General features: G+C 34.0%; 1 protein-coding gene across 1 annotated transcript in view; it reads right to left on the bottom strand.

Moving 5' to 3' along the window:
* Positions 1-9,310: 9,310 nt before the first annotated feature.
* gyg1b (glycogenin 1b) overlaps positions 9,311-21,878 on the bottom strand; it is a 32,971-nt gene continuing 20,403 nt past the window's right edge. The window contains exons 7-8 of the mRNA XM_073830318.1: positions 9,684-9,739; positions 9,311-9,461 (exon numbers count right to left, since the gene is read on the bottom strand). Coding sequence (XP_073686419.1) covers positions 9,311-9,461; positions 9,684-9,739 — 207 coding nt within the window. The remainder of the gene's footprint in view (positions 9,462-9,683; positions 9,740-21,878) is intronic.

The raw sequence follows: 21,878 nt of genomic DNA on the forward strand, positions 1-21,878 counted from the left end.
CATGATCAAACACTCTTTTTTTATACAGTATGTTTCGATTTAACGATTTAATGTTAAATGAAAAAAAGTAATTTACTCTTGTTTTATGATATTCAAATATACAACATAAGTGAATATTATAAAAGGCAAGCAAAAATGGCATTTAACATAATAGAAAAGATGAAAATAATGTTTAAAAAAACACAAGGCAACGAATTGCATTCAGCATACATTTTTATCGTGTTTCTTGAATGCAGTCTTTACTGAAACTCATTCAACCTCCTACAGTGAGAGAAAGATTGCAGAAAGACTAAAAACATAAAAATATGACAACTAGTATCTGGTTATGGTCGCTATTACGGTGTTTCTCACGTTATCCAGCTGCATTTACAGTTTAACTGTTTATTTTTTAACGATAAACATTAACTATGAACTGCGGTCACACCATCTGCGCTTCGTAAAAGTGCGGTCACGCCATCTCCGCCTAAAGTTACGTTGCGCGCCTATATAGATATTTACGGTAACAAACACCTCCGACCTAACGCGGCGCATTTCATGTTACTAAACTGCTTTTAAGAACTGCACACCGTAGTCAGGACCAAAGCTATTAACAATCTCTCTATCTCTGTCTACCCCCCAAAAAAACTATTAATCTGACATGCGCAAAAAATCATAAAAATATAAAAATCGAATTCTTTTCTTCAAACTCCAACAGATTATTGTTCTGCATCCTATCACTGTGGTGATTTACATGCTGTTTAACGGTTTCATTATTTTATAATTGAATACCAAAGTTTTTTTTTTATTTATACCATTTTTCTCAATATAAACATTTTTTTTTAAATCATAAAAATATGAAATCAAACTAATACTCCAGCAGATTATTGTTCTGCATGTCCTGTATGTTATATGCTGTATCATTTATTTTAATTACATACCAAAGTCGACATAAGCAATTGACATTGCTATATAGGCATTTTAAAAATTCATAAAAAAATGAAATCAAATTGTTTTCTGAAAACTCCAACAGATTATTGTTCTACATCTCCTCAAGTACCACTGTGGTGATTTTCAAGTTGTTTTACTGTATCATTTTTTAATAATTGCATACCAAATTCGACATATGCAATTGACACTGCTATATAGGCATTTTAAAAATTCATAAAAAAATGAAATCAAATTGTTTTCTGAAAACTCCAACAGATTATTGTTCTTCAAATCCTCAAGTACCACTGTGGTGATTTTCAAGTTGTTTTACTGTATCATTTTTTAATAATTTCATACCAAATTCGACATATGCAATTGACATTGCTATATAGGCATTTAAAAAAATTCATAAAAAAATGAAATCAAATTGTTTTCTGAAAACTCCAACAGATTATTGTTCTACATCTCCTCAAGTACCACTGTGGTGATTTTCAAGTTGTTTTACTGTATCATTTTTTAATAATTGCATACCAAAGTCGACATATGCAATTGACATTGCTATATAGGCATTTTAAAAATTCATAAAAAAATGAAATCAAATTGTTTTCTGAAAACTCCAACAGATTATTGTTCTTCAAATCCTCAAGTACCACTGTGGTGATTTTCAAGTTGTTTTACTGTATCATTTTTTAATAATTTCATACCAAATTCGACATATGCAATTGACATTGCTATATAGGCATTTAAAAAAATTCATAAAAAAATGAAATCAAATTGTTTTCTGAAAACTCCAACAGATTATTGTTCTACATCTCCTCAAGTACCACTGTGGTGATTTTCAAGTTGTTTTACTGTATCATTTTTTAATAATTGCATACCAAATTCGACATATGCAATTGACACTGCTATATAGGCATTTTAAAAATTCATAAAAAATTGAAATCAAATTGTTTTCTGAAAACTCCAACAGATTATTGTTCTTCATCTCCTCAAGTACCACTGTGGTGATTTTCAAGTTGTTTTACTGTATCATTTTTTAATAATTGCATACCAAATTCGACATATGCAATTGACATTGCTATATAGGCATTTAAAAAAATTCATAAAAAAATGAAATCAAATTGTTTTCTGAAAACTCCAACAGATTATTGTTCTACATCTCCTCAAGTACCACTGTGGTGATTTTCAAGTTGTTTTACTGTATCATTTTTTTATAATTTCATACCAAATTCGACATATGCAATTGACATTGCTATATAGGCATTTAAAAAAATTCATAAAAAAATGAAATCAAATTGTTTTCTGAAAACTCCAACAGATTATTGTTCTACATCTCCTCAAGTACCACTGTGGTGATTTTCAAGTTGTTTTACTGTATCAATTTTTAATAATTGCATACCAAAGTCGACATTTGCAATTGACATTGCTATATAGGCATTTTAAAAATTCATAAAAAAATGAAATCAAATTGTTTTCTAAAAATTCTAACAGATTATTGTTCTTCATCTCCTCAAGTACCACTGTGGTGATTTTCAAGTTGTTTTACTGTATCATTTTTTAATAATTGCATACCAAATTCGACATATGCAATTGACACTGCTATATAGGCATTTTAAAAATTCATAAAAAAATGAAATCAAATTGTTTTCTGAAAACTCCAACAGATTATTGTTCTTCATCTCCTCAAGTACCACTGTGGTGTTTTTAAAGTTGTTTTACTGTATATTTTTTTTAATAATTGCATACCAAAGTCGACATATGCAATTGACATTGCAATAAAGACAATTTAAAAATTCATATAAAAATTAAATCAAATTGTTTTCTGAAAACTCCAACAGATTATTGTTCTACATCTCCTCAAGTACCACTGTGGTGATTTTCAAGTTGTTTTACTGTATCATTTTTTTATAATTTCATACCAAATTCGACATATGCTATTGACATTGCTATAAAGGCATTTTAAAAAATTCATAAAAAAATGAAATCAAATTGTTTTCTGAAAACTCCAACAGATTATTGTTCTTCATCTCCTCAAGTACCACTGTGGTGATTTTCAAGTTGTTTTACTGTATCATTTTTTAATAATTGCATACCAAATTCGACATATGCAATTGACACTGCTATATAGGCATTTTAAAAATTCATAAAAAATGAAATCAAATTGTTTTCTGAAAACTCCAACAGATTATTGTTCTTCATCTCCTCAAGTACCACTGTGGTGTTTTTAAAGTTGTTTTACTGTATATTTTTTTAATAATTGCATACGAAAGTCGACATATGCAATTGACATTGCAATAAAGACAATTTAAAAATTCATATAAAAATTAAATCAAATTGTTTTCTGAAAACTCCAACAGATTATTGTTCTACATCTCCTCAAGTACCACTGTGGTGATTTTCAAGTTGTTTTACTGTATCATTTTTTTATAATTTCATACCAAATTCGACATATGCTATTGACATTGCTATAAAGGCATTTTAAAAAATTCATAAAAAAATGAAATCAAATTGTTTTCTGAAAACTCCAACAGATTATTGTTCTTCATCTCCTCAAGTACCACTGTGGTGATTTTCAAGTTGTTTTACTGTATCATTTTTTAATAATTGCATACCAAAGTCGACATATGCAATTGACATTGCAATAAAGACAATTTAAAAATTCATATAAAAATTAAATCAAATTGTTGTCTGAAAACTCCAACAGATTATTGTTCTACATCTCCTCAAGTATCACTGTGGTGATTTTCAAGTTGTTTTACTGTATCATTTTTTTATAATTTCATACCAAATTCGACATATGCTATTGACATTGCTATAAAGGCATTTTAAAAAATTCATAAAAAAAATGAAATCAAATTGTTTTCTGAAAACTCCAACAGATTATTGTTCTTCATCTCCTCAAGTACCACTGTGGTGATTTTCAAGTTGTTTTACTGTATCATTTTTTAAAAATTGCATACCAAAGTCGACATATGCAATTGACATTGCTATAAAGACAATTTAAAAATTCATATAAAAATTAAATCAAATTGTTTTCTGAAAACTCCAACAGATTATTGTTCTTCATCTCCTCAAGTACCACTGTGGTGATTTTCAAGTTGTTTTACTGTATCATTTTTTAATAATTGCATACCAAATTCGACATATGCAATTGACATTGCTATATAGGCATTTAAAAAAATTCATAAAAAAATGAAATCAAATTGTTTTCTGAAAACTCCAACAGATTATTGTTCTACATCTCCTCAAGTACCACTGTGGTGATTTTCAAGTTGTTTTACTGTATCATTTTTTTATAATTTCATACCAAATTCGACATATGCAATTGACATTGCTATATAGGCATTTAAAAAAATTCATAAAAAAATGAAATCAAATTGTTTTCTGAAAACTCCAACAGATTATTGTTCTACATCTCCTCAAGTACCACTGTGGTGATTTTCAAGTTGTTTTACTGTATCAATTTTTAATAATTGCATACCAAAGTCGACATTTGCAATTGACATTGCTATATAGGCATTTTAAAAATTCATAAAAAAATGAAATCAAATTGTTTTCTAAAAATTCTAACAGATTATTGTTCTTCATCTCCTCAAGTACCACTGTGGTGATTTTCAAGTTGTTTTACTGTATCATTTTTTAATAATTGCATACCAAATTCGACATATGCAATTGACACTGCTATATAGGCATTTTAAAAATTCATAAAAAAATGAAATCAAATTGTTTTCTGAAAACTCCAACAGATTATTGTTCTTCATCTCCTCAAGTACCACTGTGGTGTTTTTAAAGTTGTTTTACTGTATATTTTTTTTAATAATTGCATACCAAAGTCGACATATGCAATTGACATTGCAATAAAGACAATTTAAAAATTCATATAAAAATTAAATCAAATTGTTTTCTGAAAACTCCAACAGATTATTGTTCTACATCTCCTCAAGTACCACTGTGGTGATTTTCAAGTTGTTTTACTGTATCATTTTTTTATAATTTCATACCAAATTCGACATATGCTATTGACATTGCTATAAAGGCATTTTAAAAAATTCATAAAAAAATGAAATCAAATTGTTTTCTGAAAACTCCAACAGATTATTGTTCTTCATCTCCTCAAGTACCACTGTGGTGATTTTCAAGTTGTTTTACTGTATCATTTTTTAATAATTGCATACCAAATTCGACATATGCAATTGACACTGCTATATAGGCATTTTAAAAATTCATAAAAAATGAAATCAAATTGTTTTCTGAAAACTCCAACAGATTATTGTTCTTCATCTCCTCAAGTACCACTGTGGTGTTTTTAAAGTTGTTTTACTGTATATTTTTTTAATAATTGCATACGAAAGTCGACATATGCAATTGACATTGCAATAAAGACAATTTAAAAATTCATATAAAAATTAAATCAAATTGTTTTCTGAAAACTCCAACAGATTATTGTTCTACATCTCCTCAAGTACCACTGTGGTGATTTTCAAGTTGTTTTACTGTATCATTTTTTTATAATTTCATACCAAATTCGACATATGCTATTGACATTGCTATAAAGGCATTTTAAAAAATTCATAAAAAAATGAAATCAAATTGTTTTCTGAAAACTCCAACAGATTATTGTTCTTCATCTCCTCAAGTACCACTGTGGTGATTTTCAAGTTGTTTTACTGTATCATTTTTTAATAATTGCATACCAAAGTCGACATATGCAATTGACATTGCAATAAAGACAATTTAAAAATTCATATAAAAATTAAATCAAATTGTTGTCTGAAAACTCCAACAGATTATTGTTCTACATCTCCTCAAGTATCACTGTGGTGATTTTCAAGTTGTTTTACTGTATCATTTTTTTATAATTTCATACCAAATTCGACATATGCTATTGACATTGCTATAAAGGCATTTTAAAAAATTCATAAAAAAAATGAAATCAAATTGTTTTCTGAAAACTCCAACAGATTATTGTTCTTCATCTCCTCAAGTACCACTGTGGTGATTTTCAAGTTGTTTTACTGTATCATTTTTTAAAAATTGCATACCAAAGTCGACATATGCAATTGACATTGCTATAAAGACAATTTAAAAATTCATATAAAAATTAAATCAAATTGTTTTCTGAAAACTCCAACAGATTATTGTTCTTCATCTCCTCAAGTACCACTGTGGTGATTTTCAAGTTGTTTTACTGTATCATTTTTTTATAATTTCATACCAAAGTCGACATATGCAATTGACATTGCTATAAAGACAATTTAAAAATTCATATAAAAATTAAATCAAATTGTTTTCTGAAAACTCCAACAGATTATTGTTCTACATCTCCTCAAGTATCACTGTGGTGATTTTCAAGTTGTTTTACTGTATCATTTTTTTTATAATTTCATACCAAAGTCAAGACAAATGCTGTTTACATTGCTTTATAGGTATAAACAAAATATAAAAATATGAAATCAAATTGTTTTCTGAAAACTCAACCAGATGTTTGTTCTACATCTTCTCAAGTATCACTGTGATGATTTTCAAGTTGTTTTACTGTATCATTTTATAATAATTCCATACCAAAGTCGACATATGCAATTGACATTGCTATATAGGCATTTTAAAAATTCATAAAAATATGAAATCAAATTGTTTTCTGAAAACTCCAACAGATTATTGTTCTACATCTCCTCAAGCACCACTGTGGTGATTTTCAAGTTGTTTTACTGTATACTTTTTTAATAAAAATTCGACATATGCTATTTACATTGCTTTATAGATATAAATTTTTTTATAAAAATATGAAATCAAATTGTTTTCTGAAATCTCCAAACGATTATTGTTCTTCATCCCCTCAAGTACCACTGTGGTGATTTTCATGCAGCTTAACATGCAGTTTAATTGTTTTTATAATTGCATACCAAATCTGGACCAATAATATTTCTCTATAAATACATGATTAATAAAAACATAAAAATATGAAATCAAATTATTTTCTGAAAACTCTAAAAACAGATTATTAGTTCCCCTTCAGTCGAATCACTACGACGTTACATTGGGAACTCGCATGAGAGACCAATCATCTCTGAGCCTTATTCAAAAGTCCAATGAACATTGGCGAGTGGTATTTTCGCTTTGAGAGCCTCTCATGCTCAAGCCGACAGAAGAAAAAGAAGTGTTCCTGCGGGCGCCCGTTTTCACGGCCTCAACAAAGCCTCCTGCTCTCCAGCGAGCAAGCCCCATTGAGTGCACAGTGGTGCCGCGGTTTCCTGCCTGGGCAGACCGGGACTAAAAGAGCAATTTCTCACGGCTGTGTTAGACGTTCTTTTAAGAAAGGCTTTCCGGCCGTGCGTTTGTGGGTGCGGCAGTTACCTCACCTCTCTGGACGGACATGAACGCTGTCTCACATGTCTAGGTCGTGAACATGCTGGGGCAGCGTTCCCGGATGGTTCGTGGGTTCATTGCGAACACATGACCATGGCTATGCTGAAGTCTCACCGCTCGTTCGTGAGACGGCTCCACTCATCGTCCCGCGGTAGGCGGTTAAACCATCAATGTTTTTCAGCCACCGTGGGAGACACGAGGGAGACTTGCAGATCACTGTGCCAAACGTTCCGCCGGCCCCAAACGCCCTGCGGACTTCCGCACCTCAGCGTGGTCCCGCCGAGATGCCAGAGCAGTACGCTTCCCCGCATGCCGGGCTGAGCGTCTCCTTTGGCACTCCACAGGAGGAGGAGATGTCTGTTGCAGCATCAGAGGGAGAGTCTAAGAGTGAGGATGCCATCCCGGCGGCGCAGCACCCCTCCGAGGTTTCTTCCCAGAGGTGCACGAGGAGCTGGTCAAAATGTGGCGGGCACCTTCTTCATCTTGCCCGCTCCCCAGCTCCTCTCCCCTCGCCACCCTCCGCCCCCAGTTCGACGGTACCCACATTTTCTCAAAAAGAGAAACCAGGGAAGAAGGTAAGCACTGCTTAGTGCAGGTTGACTCTTCTCCAGGACGTACATCCTTCTGGGTTCAGTCTCTTTTCCCTGTCTCCCCCCAGGCTGCCCCACCACGGTCACGACGGTCAGTTCCCTTGCTACTGCCACGGTGGTTGATACGGACGGTACGGCATGGCTTGGCTTTGCGATTCAGCTCTCCAGGCGTCTGCCCAGGTTCAGAGGTACCCTTTACATTTTTGTTCCCATTTTGTTACCAGAGGTACCCTTTTCAAGCTTGCCTCTGTCCTGCTTGCGGAGGATGCGATCCAGCCTGCCCCTCCAGCCGAGATGAAGTTAGGGTCTTACTGTCTCTACTTCAACGTGCCCAGAAAGAATGGTGGATAAACACCCATCCTGGATGGAGCTCTGTTTCAGCCCCTTTTCAGGCTACCGGATCAGATGCTCACGATGAAGTGCATACGAGTATGCTTCCGTCTCCAGGGGTGGGTTGAAGAACACTCGCTGTTACGTCTCGATTCCTCCCCGGCTCAGACCCCTTCTGCGGTCTGCCCCCGGGGGTCGAGTGTTTCAGTGAAAGGTGCTTCCATTTGGCCAGTCCCCTTCTCCCCGCATCCTTCTTAAGGCCACGGGAGCTTTCCTGTCCCCTCTTCGGCAGACAGGGATTCGCGTTTACAACCGTCTCGATGACTGGTGCCTTTCAGCTCACTCGCGAGTTCAGTTGTGCGAATTTGGGGACTTGGTGCTTCGGCACCTCTGCCATTTGGTCCTTCAGGCCAACCGAGAGAAGAGCAGACTCCCTCTAGAATAGAGGGGGATCTCTTTTCCCGGGCTGGAGCCAGACTCGGTCAACAGGACAGCCCGCCTTGCCACCAAGAGTGCGCAGTCAGTGCTGTAGTGCCTACGATTATGCAGCCACAACTCATCGGTCCTTTTCAAAATTTTGAGGCTCCTGGGGCACATGACAGCTTCAGCCGTTTTTCCGTTGAGCTCGTTTCATGTGAGACCGCTTCAGCACGATCGAGTCCTGAGATGGACATAGCATCTCGGCTCAATCTGGACTGGAGTTTTCCTGCAGTGTTGCTGACTAGTCAGCCCGTGGCTTTCCACAGGTTGAGATGCTGTGTGCAACGGGCACTTAGAGCTCATCCACCATCTGCTCCTACGGAGTCAAACGTGGCAGACATTGCTACATGCCATTCTCATGATGCCAGGGAAACTTAACCGTACGGCCTGTTGGCTTCCACGGCAGTCCAACCACCCTGCGGAATGGCGACTCCACCCCGTGACGCTATTTCGCCAATGCCCAGCCACATTCGCTCGCCCTTCCCGATTCCTCCCTTTGCCAGTCGCCTCTTCTCAAAGTGGCACTGGCACACAGCTGACCTCCGGGGCTCAAGTACGTCTGTGCAAGTCCAGGGAGGACGAGGTGTAAGTCTTGCTGGTTGCGCCACGGGAGTGGCCCACCCGGACTTAGGTCTCCCTCACGGCAGCCCCTCCCTGTTAGGGCAAGGATTGACACCCGCAGACCTCTCCTTCCTCAGGCCGTGATAGAAACTATCGCTCAGTCCCGAGCCCCGTCTACCAGGCAGGCTTTTGCACTGAGATGGGGTCTGTTTGCTGACTGGTGTTCCTCTTGCGGAGAGGACCCACAGAGATGCACGATTGCAGTAATGCTTTCCTTCCTGCAAGAGAAGTTGGAGGGCAGGCTGTCCCCTTCGACTCTCAAAGTGTACGTTGCTGCTATCGCAGCGTATCATGATGCAGTAGGTGTAACATCTCTTGGTAAGCACCAACTCATCGTGAGGTTCCTGAGAGGTGCGAGGAGGATCAATCCTCCCAGACTGCACCTCGTACCCTCTTGGGATCTCTCCCTCGCCCTCCAAGGCCTGCGGGACGCCCCATTCGTGCCACTGGCGTCAGTTGAGCTAAAATTTCTGTCACTTAAGACAGCACTCCTGACTGCCCTGGCTTCCATCAAGAGGGTAGGGGACCTACAAGCCTTCTCTGTTAGCGAAGCGTGCCTAGAATTCGGGCCAGGCGATTCTCACGTTATCCTGAGACCCGGCTACATGCCCAAGGTTCCCACCACGCCTTTCTGCGATCAGGTGGTGAATCTGCAAGCTCTGACCCTGGAGGAGGCAGACCCAGCTTTGGCTATGTAGTGTCCAGTCTGTGCTTCACGCATATATGAAAGCCGCACTCGGCCCTTCAGACGCACCGAGCAGCTCTTTGTCTGCTTTGGAGGTCAGCAGAAAGGGAATGCGGTCTCCAAACAGAGGTTGGCTCATTGGGTGGTAGATGCCATCTCCCTGTCATACTTGTATCAGGGACTGCCATGCCCCTTAGGTGTTCGTGCCCACTCCACACGGAGTGTTGCCTCATCCTATGCGTTGGCTCATGGCGCCTCGCTAGCAAATATCTGTAGAGCTGCGGGCTGGGCGACACTGAATACCTTCGCTAGGTTTTATAACCTTCGCGTAGAGGCTGTTTCCTCCCGTGTCCTAACATAAGGACTTCAGGTGAGGGGAGGTCGGCTGGTGTCGGCTTGCTGCGCCATTCCCATGAGGATCCGTGTGCTATTTTCCCATTAACCCTGGGTCCTCCATGCCCCGCAGTCAGGGCTAGTTGGGGAGTAGTTCCTGACTGTGCTCCTGCCGGGTCTCCTTCGCCCCGCTGGTTGTGGCAATATATGTTTCAGTATTTTCCGGTGGTCAACCAGAAGGCCTCTGTTTCCCTCGTATGTCCCTAAGAACTTATGGATATATTGAATTATTTTTATTTCCACATGGAAAGATCTCATGTGCTCCGCCCCCCAACCATGCTTCCGTACAACTGGCATACCTGTAGGGTCCCCCACAATTGGCCCCCAGGACGTTGGGAAGGTTACATTAACACTCCCACCTGCTAGCACGTATACCTGCCGGCACGTGGGATTGTGCCAACTGCTATATCACAGCTATGCAGATGATACCCAGATTTAACTAGCCTTATCGCCAAATGACTACAGCCCCATTGACTCCCTCTGCAAATGCATTGATGAAATTAGTTGGATGTACCAAAGCTTTCTTCAATTAAACAAGGAGAAAACAGAAGTCTTTGCATTTGGAAACAAGGATGAAGTTCATAAGGTAAATGCGTACCTTGATGCAAGGGGTCAAAAAACAAAAAATCAAGTCAAGAATCTTGGTGTGATTCTGGAGTCAGACCTGTTTCAGTAGCCATGTCAAAGCAGTAACTAAATCAGCATTCTATCATCTCAAAACCATTGCAAGAATTAGATGTTTTGTTTCCTGTCAAGACTTGGAGAAACTTGTTCATGCCTTTATCACCAGCAGGGTGGACTATTGTAATGGTCTCCTCACTTGCCTTCACAAGAAGACCATTGGACAGTTGCAGCTCATACAGAACGCTGCTGCCAGGATTCTGACTAGAACCAGAAAATCAGAGCATATTACACCAGTCCTCAGGTCCTTACACTGGCTACCAGTTATGTTTAAGATAGATTTTAAAGTACTTTTACTTGTTTATAAAGCACTACAGGACCTACATACATTGCAGATATGCTCACTGAATATAAACCTAACAGACAACTCAGATCACTAGGATCGAGTCAGTTAGTAATATCAAGGGTTCACAAAAAACAAGGGGAATCCGCTTTTAGCTATTATGCCGCCCGCAGTTGGAACCAGCTTCCAGAAGAGGTCAGATGTGCTAATACATTAGCCACATTTAAATCCAGACTCAAAATTCATCTGTTCAGTTGTGCATTTATTGAATGAGCACTGTGTTACGTCCGAACAGACTGCATTATTTTATGTATACTGTGCTAATTAATTTTAAAATACATTTCATCTTAAATGATCTTAAATGTTCTTAAATTCTCTGTTTTTATTGTTGTGATTATTATTTTAAATTTTTATGATTTTTATGCTATTATGATTTTAATTCCTTTTATGTTCAGCACTTTGCATTGCAATTGTGTATGAAATGTGATATATAAATAAACTTGCCTTGCCTTGCCTCGCCTTGCCTTGCCTTGTTCCCAATGTAACGTGGAAGTGATTCGACTGAAGGGGAACGTTCAGGTTATGTAGGTAACCCTCGTTCCGTGAAGGAGGGAGCGGAGACGTTAGATTCCCCTGCCACGACCTTGCCGTCGCGATGACCGCGATGATTTTTTATATCTATAAAGCAATGTAAATAGCATATGTCTTGAATTTGGTATGAAATTATTAAAAGTTTTACAGTAAAACAACTTGAAAATCACCACAGTGGTACTTGAGGAGATGAAGAACAATAACATGTTGGAGTTTTCAGAAAACAATTTGATATCATATTTATATATATATATATATATTTTTATACCTATAAAGCAATGTAAACAGCGTTTGTCTTGACTTTGGTATGAAATTATTAAAAGTTTTACAGTAAAACAACTTGAAAATCACCACAGTGAAACTTGAGGAGATGGAGAACAATAATCTGTTGGAGTTTTCAGAAAACAATTTGATTTCATTTTTTTATGAATTTTTTTAAATGCCTATATAGCAATGTCAATGGCATATGTCGACTTTGGTATGACATTATTAAAAAATGATACAGTAAAACAACTTGAAAATCACCACAGTGGTACTTGAGGTGATGAAGAACAATAATCTGTTGGAGTTTTCAGAAAACAATTTGATTTCATTTTTTTATGAATTTTTAAAATGCGTTTATAGCAATGTCAATAGCATATGTCGACTTTGGTATGGAATTATTATAAAATGATACAGTAAAACAACTTGAAAATCATCACAGTGATACTTGAGGAGATGCAGAACAAACATCTGGTTGAGTTTTCAGAAAACAATTTGATTTCATATTTTTATATTTTTTTTATACCTATAAAGCAATGTAAACAGCATTTGTCTTTGGTATGAAATTATAAAAAAATTATACAGTAAAACAACTTGAAAATCACCACAGTGATACTTGAGGAGATGTAGAACAATAATCTGTTGGAGTTTTCAGAAAACAATTTGATTCCATTTTTTTATGAATTTTTAAATTGTCTATATAGCAATGTCAATAGCATATGGCGACTTTTTTATGAAATTATTAAAAAATGATACAGTAAAACAACTTGAAAATCACCACAGTGGTACTTGAGGAGATAAAGAACAATAATCTGTTGGAGTTTTCAGAAAACAATTTGATTCCATTTTTTTTATGAATTTTTAAATTGTCTATATAGCAATGTCAATAGCATATGGCGACTTTGGTATGAAATTATTAAAAAATGATACAGTAAAACAACTTGAAAATCACCACAGTGGTACTTGAGAAGATGAGGAACAATAATCTGTTGGAGTTTTCAGAAAACAATTTGATTTCATTTTTTTATGAATTTTTAAAATGCCTATATAGCAATGTCAATAGCATATGTCGACTTTGGTATAAAATTATAAAAAAATGATACAGTAAAACAACTTGAAAATCACCACAGTGGTACTTGAGGAGATGAGGAAGAAAAAAACTGTTGGAGTTTTCAGAAAACAATTTGATTTCATTTTTTTATGAATTTTTAAAATGCCTATATAGCAATGTCAATAGCATATGTCGACTTTGGTATGCAATTATTAAAAAATGATACAGTAAAACAACTTGAAAATCACCACAGTGGTACTTGAGGAGATGAAGAACAATAATCTGTTGGAGTTTTCAGAAAACAATTTGATTTCATTTTTTTATTAATTTTTTTAAATGCCTATATAGCAATGTCAATAGCATATGGCGACTTTGGTATGAAATTATTAAAAAATGATACAGTAAAACAACTTGAAAATCACCACAGTGGTACTTGAGAAGATGCAGAACAAACATCTGGTTGAGTTTTCAGAAAACAATTTGATTTAATATTTTTATATTTTTTTTATACCTATAAAGCAATGTAAACATCATTTGTCTTTGGTATGAAATTATAAAAAAATGATACAGTAAAACAACTTGAAAATCACCACAGTGGTACTTGAGGAGATGAAGAACAATAATCTGTTGGAGTTTTCAGAAAACAATTTGATTTCATTTTTTTATGAATTTTTAAAATGCCTATATAGCAATGTCAATAGCATATGTCGACTTTGGTATGAAATTATTAAAAAATGATACAGTAAAACAACTTGAAAATCACCACAGTGGTACTTGAGAAGATGCAGAACAAACATCTGGTTGAGTTTTCAGAAAACAATTTGATTTAATATTTTTATATTTTTTTTATACCTATAAAGCAATGTAAACATCATTTGTCTTTGGTATGAAATTATAAAAAAATGATACAGTAAAACAACTTGAAAATCACCACAGTGATACTTGAGGAGATGTAGAACAATAATCTGTTGGAGTTTTCAGAAAACAATTTGATTTCATTTTTTTATGAATTTTTAAAATGCCTTTATAGCAATGTCAATTGCATATGTCGACTTTGGTATGAAATTATTAAAAGATGATACAGTAAAACAACTTGAAAATCACCACAGTGGTACTTGAGGAGATGAAGAACAATAATCTGTTGGAGTTTTCAGAAAACAATTTGATTCCATTTTTTTATGAATTTTTAAATTGTCTATATAGCAATGCCAATAGCATATGGCGACTTTTTTATGAAATTATTAAAAAATGATACAGTAAAACAACTTGAAAATCACCACAGTGGTACTTGAGGAGATAAAGAACAATAATCTGTTGGAGTTTTCAGAAAACAATTTGATTCCATTTTTTTATGAATTTTTAAATTGTCTATATAGCAATGTCAATAGCATATGGCGACTTTGGTATGAAATTATTAAAAAATGATACAGTAAAACAACTTGAAAATCACCACAGTGGTACTTGAGAAGATGAGGAACAATAATCTGTTGGAGTTTTCAGAAAACAATTTGATTTCATTTTTTTATGAATTTTTAAAATGCCTATATAGCAATGTCAATAGCATATGTCGACTTTGGTATAAAATTATAAAAAAATGATACAGTAAAACAACTTGAAAATCACTACAGTGGTACTTGAGGAGATGAGGAAGAAAAAAACTGTTGGAGTTTTCAGAAAACAATTTGATTTCATTTTTTTATGAATTTTTAAATTGTCTATATAGCAATGTCAATAGCATATGTCGACTTTTTTATGAAATTATTAAAAAATGATACAGTAAAACAACTTGAAAATCACCACAGTGGTACTTGAGGAGATGAAGAACAATAATCTGTTGGAGTTTTCAGAAAACAATTTGATTTCATTTTTTTATTAATTTTTTTAAATGCCTATATAGCAATGTCAATAGCATATGGCGACTTTGGTATGAAATTATTAAAAAATGATACAGTAAAACAACTTGAAAATCACCACAGTGGTACTTGAGAAGATGCAGAACAAACATCTGGTTGAGTTTTCAGAAAACAATTTGATTTAATATTTTTATATTTTTTTTATACCTATAAAGCAATGTAAACATCATTTGTCTTTGGTATGAAATTATAAAAAAATGATACAGTAAAACAACTTGAAAATCACCACAGTGGTACTTGAGGAGATGAAGAACAATAATCTGTTGGAGTTTTCAGAAAACAATTTGATTTCATTTTTTTATGAATTTTTAAAATGCCTATATAGCAATGTCAATAGCATATGTCGACTTTGGTATGAAATTATTAAAAAATGATACAGTAAAACAACTTGAAAATCACCACAGTGGTACTTGAGAAGATGCAGAACAAACATCTGGTTGAGTTTTCAGAAAACAATTTGATTTAATATTTTTATATTTTTTTTATACCTATAAAGCAATGTAAACATCATTTGTCTTTGGTATGAAATTATAAAAAAATGATACAGTAAAACAACTTGAAAATCACCACAGTGATACTTGAGGAGATGTAGAACAATAATCTGTTGGAGTTTTCAGAAAACAATTTGATTTCATTTTTTTATGAATTTTTAAAATGCTTTATAGCAATGTCAATAGCATATGTCGACTTTGGTATGAAATTATTAAAAGATGATACAGTAAAACAACTTGAAAATCACCACAGTGGTACTTGAGGAGATGAAGAACAATAATCTGTTGGAGTTTTCAGAAAACAATTTGATTCCATTTTTTTATGAATTTTTAAATTGTCTATATAGCAATGCCAATAGCATATGGCAACTTTTTTATGAAATTATTAAAAAATGATACAGTAAAACAACTTGAAAATCACCACAGTGGTACTTGAGGAGATAAAGAACAATAATCTGTTGGAGTTTTCAGAAAACAATTTGATTCCATTTTTTTATGAATTTTTAAATTGTCTATATAGCAATGTCAATAGCATATGGCGACTTTGGTATGAAATTATTAAAAAATGATACAGTAAAACAACTTGAAAATCACCACAGTGGTACTTGAGAAGATGAGGAACAATAATCTGTTGGAGTTTTCAGAAAACAATTTGATTTCATTTTTTTATGAATTTTTAAAATGCCTATATAGCAATGTCAATAGCATATGTCGACTTTGGTATAAAATTATAAAAAAATGATACAGTAAAACAACTTGAAAATCACTACAGTGGTACTTGAGGAGATGAGGAAGAAAAAAACTGTTGGAGTTTTCAGAAAACAATTTGATTTCATTTTTTTATGAATTTTTAAAATGCCTATATAGCAATGTCAATAGCATATGTCGACTTTGGTATGCAATTATTAAAAAATGATACAGTAAAACAACTTGAAAATCACCACAGTGGTACTTGAGGAGATGAAGAACAATAATCTGTTGGAGTTTTCAGAAAACAATTTGATTTCATTTTTTTATTAATTTTTTTAAATGCCTATATAGCAATGTCAATAGCATATGGCGACTTTGGTATGAAATTATTAAAAAATGATACAGTAAAACAACTTGAAAATCACCACAGTGGTACTTGAGAAGATGCAGAACAAACATCTGGTTGAGTTTTCAGAAAACAATTTGATTTAATATTTTTATATTTTTTTTATACCTATAAAGCAATGTAAACATCATTTGTCTTTGGTATGAAATTATAAAAAAAATGATACAGTAAAACAACTTGAAAATCACCACAGTGGTACTTGAGGAGATGAAGAACAATAATCTGTTGGAGTTTTCAGAAAACAATTTGATTTCATTTTTTTATGAATTTTTAAAATGCCTATATAGCAATGTCAATAGCATATGTCGACTTTGGTATGAAATTATTAAAAAATGATACAGTAAAACAACTTGAAAATCACCACAGTGATACTTGAGGAGATGTAGAACAATAATCTGTTGGAGTTTTCAGAAAACAATTTGATTTCATTTTTTTATGAATTTTTAAATTGTCTATATAGCAATGTCAATAGCATATGTCGACTTTTTTATGAAATTATTAAAAAATGATACAGTAAAACAACTTGAAAATCACCACAGTGGTACTTGAGGAGATAAAGAACAATAATCTGTTGGAGTTTTCAGAAAACAATTTGATTTCATTTTTTTATTAATTTTTTTAAATGCCTATATAGCAATGTCAATAGCATATGGCGACTTTGGTATGAAATTATTAAAAAATGATACAGTAAAACAACTTGAAAATCACCACAGTGGTACTTGAGAAGATGCAGAACAAACATCTGGTTGAGTTTTCAGAAAACAATTTGATTTAATATTTTTATATTTTTTTATACCTATAAAGCAATGTAAACATCATTTGTCTTTGGTATGAAATTATAAAAAAATGATACAGTAAAACAACTTGAAAATCACCACAGTGGTACTTGAGGAGATGAAGAACAATAATCTGTTGGAGTTTTCAGAAAACAATTTGATTTCATTTTTTTACGAATTTTTAAAATGCCTATATAGCAATGTCAATAGCATATGTCGACTTTGGTATGAAATTATTAAAAATTGATACAGTAAAACAACTTGAAAATCACCACAGTGGTACTTGAGGAGATGAAGAACAATAATCTGTTGGAGTTTTCAGAAAACAATTTGATTTCATTTTTTTACGAATTTTTAAAATGCCTATATAGCAATGTCAATAGCATATGTCGACTTTGGTATGTAATTAAAATAAATGATACAGCATATAACATACAGGGCATGCAGAACAATAATCTGCTGGAGTATTAGTTTGATTTCATATTTTTATGATTTAAAAAAATGTCTATATTGAGAAAAATGGTATAAATAAAAAAAACTTTGGTATTAAATTATAAAATAATGAAACCGTTAAACAGCATGTAAATCACCACAGTGATAGGATGCAGAACAAAAATCTGTTGGAGTTTGAAGAAAAGAATTCGATTTTTATATTTTTATGATTTTTTGCGCATGTCAGATTAATAGTTTTTTTTTTGGGGGGGGGGGGGGGGAGACAGAGATAGAGAGATTGTTAATAGCATTGGTCCTGACTACGGTATGCAGTTCTTAAAAGCAGTTTAGTAACATGAAATGCGCCGCGTTAGGTCGGAGGTGTTTGTTACCGTAAATATCTATATAGGCGCGCAACGTAACTTTAGGCGGAGATGGCGTGACCGCACTTTTACGAAGCGCAGATGGTGTGACCGCAGTAACTATGACACGCTTCATAAAATACCACTATTGGCCAGTTTTTCGAGAGGTCAACTGATGCGTTAAAATGTAAAGAAATGCAGTAATTTCTTCAATATACTTGCGACTGTGCTTGAGAAGCGCTGAAATGAATGGACTTCAATGGAGGAGCTATTGGTTGTTTGGAACTATTGACCGCTCCATGACACGCTTTACTTCCGCATTCCTCAGTTCCTATGGAAGCCTATGGGAGTGTCGCAACTCTCTTTTTATATGGCTCTGCACAGAACGAACGAATGCTCTTGAGGGGCGGTGCCGCGTGCATAAATTATGATAATGTGAATAACAGTCCAGTTTATTATGCGGCTGAGAACTTTCAACAACCAATCAGTGAGTGAGTAAATACAAAACAATAGTCAACAGGTTTGAATCAAATAATTTATGATAATATATTACCTTACCCAAAACAATAGAAATATCATTTTAATCGTTTGATTATATATTTACAGTATACAGTGCCTTGCGAAAGTATTCATACTCCTTTTTTTTGGTACGTTTTGTTATGTTGCAGCCTTATGTTAACTGCTTTAAATAATTTTTTCCCACATCAATCTACATCTCATACACCATAATGACAAAGCACAAAACAGGTTTGTAACAACTTTGCAAATTTATTAGAAATAAAAAACTGAAAAGATCCCGTTGCATAAGTATTCGTACCCTCGAAATTTAGCTCAGGAGCATTCATATTGCTTCTAGATGTTACTGCACTTGGAGTGGAGTTAAACTGTGGCAAATTCATTTCAATGAGTATGATTTAGAAAGGCACACACCTCTCAGAAAATGTCTAACAGCTGAAAATGCATATCAGAGAAAAAACCAAGTCCTGAGGTCAAGATAACTGCCTGTAGAGCTCAGTGACAGACTTGTGTTAAGGCAATGATCTAGGGAAGAGTTCAGAAAAAAATCTGCTGCATTGAAGGTTCACAGAAGCATTCTCCATAATGGAAGACGATTGGAACAACTAGGACTCGAGAAAATGTCTGCCAGACCCCATCCAAGCTGACAGAGCTTGAGAGGTGAAAAGGTGAGGCGAAGAATGGCAGATAATTGCCAAATGCAGATGTGCAAAGATCGTCACATCATACCCAAAAAGACTTGAGGCTGTAAAGGTGCTTTAACTATTTACTGAGTTAAGGGTATGAATACTTATGCAATGTACTTATTTCAGTGTTTTATTTTTAATGCATTTGTAAAATTTGCAAATCTGTTTTTTTTTTTTTTTTTTTTTTTGCTTTGTCATTATTATGGCGTATGGAGTGTAAATTTATGTGGGGAAAAACTAATTTAAAGCAGTTTAACATAATGCTGCAACAACACAAAATGTGAAGAAAATGAAGGGGTGCGAATACTTTTGCAAGGCACTGTATATATATATATATATATATATATATATATATATATATATATATATATATATATATGTATATATATATTAAGGTTCTTTTTGGACTCCCCCAATGGAAACATTTATATTTGGCTGAATATAACTTAATGGAAAACTTGTAACAGTAATTTTAAAATTGAAAACAATGAAAGAAGTGTAGTCTCATGAATCTATTATCATAGCCTATGAAAGCATTTGTTACTATTGTACGCTTTCTGTTATTAAAAATACCCATAAATTCCTATAAAATAATTTTGCTTAAGACCTACATTGGAAAAAATAAAAAAATAAATATTATAAATATACAGATATAAATGTAAAAAAAATAAAAAAATAAATTATATAAATTCAGGTATATTTGTAGCAATAGCCAAAAACACATTGTTGTATAAGTCAAAATTATAAATTCTTCTTTTATTGCAAATCATTAGGATATTTAATAAAGATTATGTTCCATGAAGACATTTAGTACATTTCCAACCGTAAATATATCAAAACTCAATTTTTGATTAGTAATATGCATTGCTAAGAACTTCATTTGGACTTTAAAGGGGATTTTCTCAATATTATTTATTTATTGCAACCATTAGATTCCAGATTTTCAAATAGTTCTATAATAGCATCTCAGCCAAATATTGTCATATCCTAACAAACCATGCATCCATAGAAAGCTTATTTATTCAGATTTTAGTTGATGTATAAATCTCAAGTTAAAAAATTGACCCTTATGAATGGTTTTGTGGTCCAGGGTCACATATAAATACAAACACTAAAATAATTTATATAAAGACGCAGTTCCACCAACAACCACAGGGTGGTGACAATTTATACATTCATAATTTCCTGATTTTTTTTTTTTTTTTTTGAAAATCAACAAATATTGTCTGATTTTTTTTATTCCTCAAATGGCACTCATGCTTTTAGCTTTTAGTTCTGGTGGAAGTTCCTGACAGCTGAAGTGAAAGTGCCTAACTATAAAAAAACATTACACATAATCATTTTAAAAGTTTTATTTTTTAGCCAGAGGGGACAAAGGCCCTGTAACACTGAATAAAAGAAAACAGAGGTACAAAAAAATATAAAGATATGTGACAATAGATTGCACAGCGAGAAGACAATAACAACAGCTGTAAACCAGAGAACAACATGTGAACATGTTGTGATGAAACATAAGATCAAGCAGACTGACATTTAATAGCATCAAGGCTTTAAAAAGTGAGCATTAAGGCACATAATCAACAGCAGGTGGAGAAAAAGAGAAGCTTTTGTTTTCCAAAAGAGAATTAAAAATATAACCACATAAGAATATAGTTTTATTTAAAAGTGCTGGGATTGGCAACATGAAGTGCTCTAGTTAAAGGTGCACTACGTTCCTTTTCTTTCCTCAGTAAAAAAGCTGCTATCCATAAAGAAATGAAATTTAAATGTTTAATGTCATGTACATGTGAGATGAAACTCACTCCAGTTACACCAGTAGACTAATAAAAGCTGTTTTATGTACACCCCAGTAGTAGCTGGTTGCTATTGAAAACTACAGCTGAGGTCAAATGTTTACACACCCATTCAGAATCTACAAAATGTTAATTATTTTACCAAAATAAGAGGGATCATACAAAATGCATGTTATTGTTTATTTAGTACTGACTTGAAAAAGTTATTTTACATAAAAGATGAAAAAAGAGAAAATAAGTTGAATTTATAAAAATGACAGTTCAAAAGTTATTCTTAATGGATTTAACTTGATTCTTAATTCTGTGTTGTTACCTGAATGATCCACAACTGTGTTTTTTTTTGTTTAGTGATAGCTGTTCATGAGTCCCTTGTTTGTCCTAAACACTTAAACTCACCGCTGTTCTTCAGAAAAATACTTCAGGTCCCACAAATTATGGTTTTTCAGCATTTTTGTGTATTTGAACCCTTTCCAACAATGACTGTATGATTTTGAGATCCATCTTTTCACACTGAGGACGACTGAGGAACTCATGTGCAACTATTACAGAAGGTTCAAACACTCACTGATGCTTCA

The sequence above is a fragment of the Garra rufa genome, chromosome 24 (genome assembly GCF_049309525.1).
Source record: "Garra rufa chromosome 24, GarRuf1.0, whole genome shotgun sequence".
NCBI classification, from domain to species: Eukaryota; Metazoa; Chordata; class Actinopteri; order Cypriniformes; family Cyprinidae; genus Garra; species Garra rufa.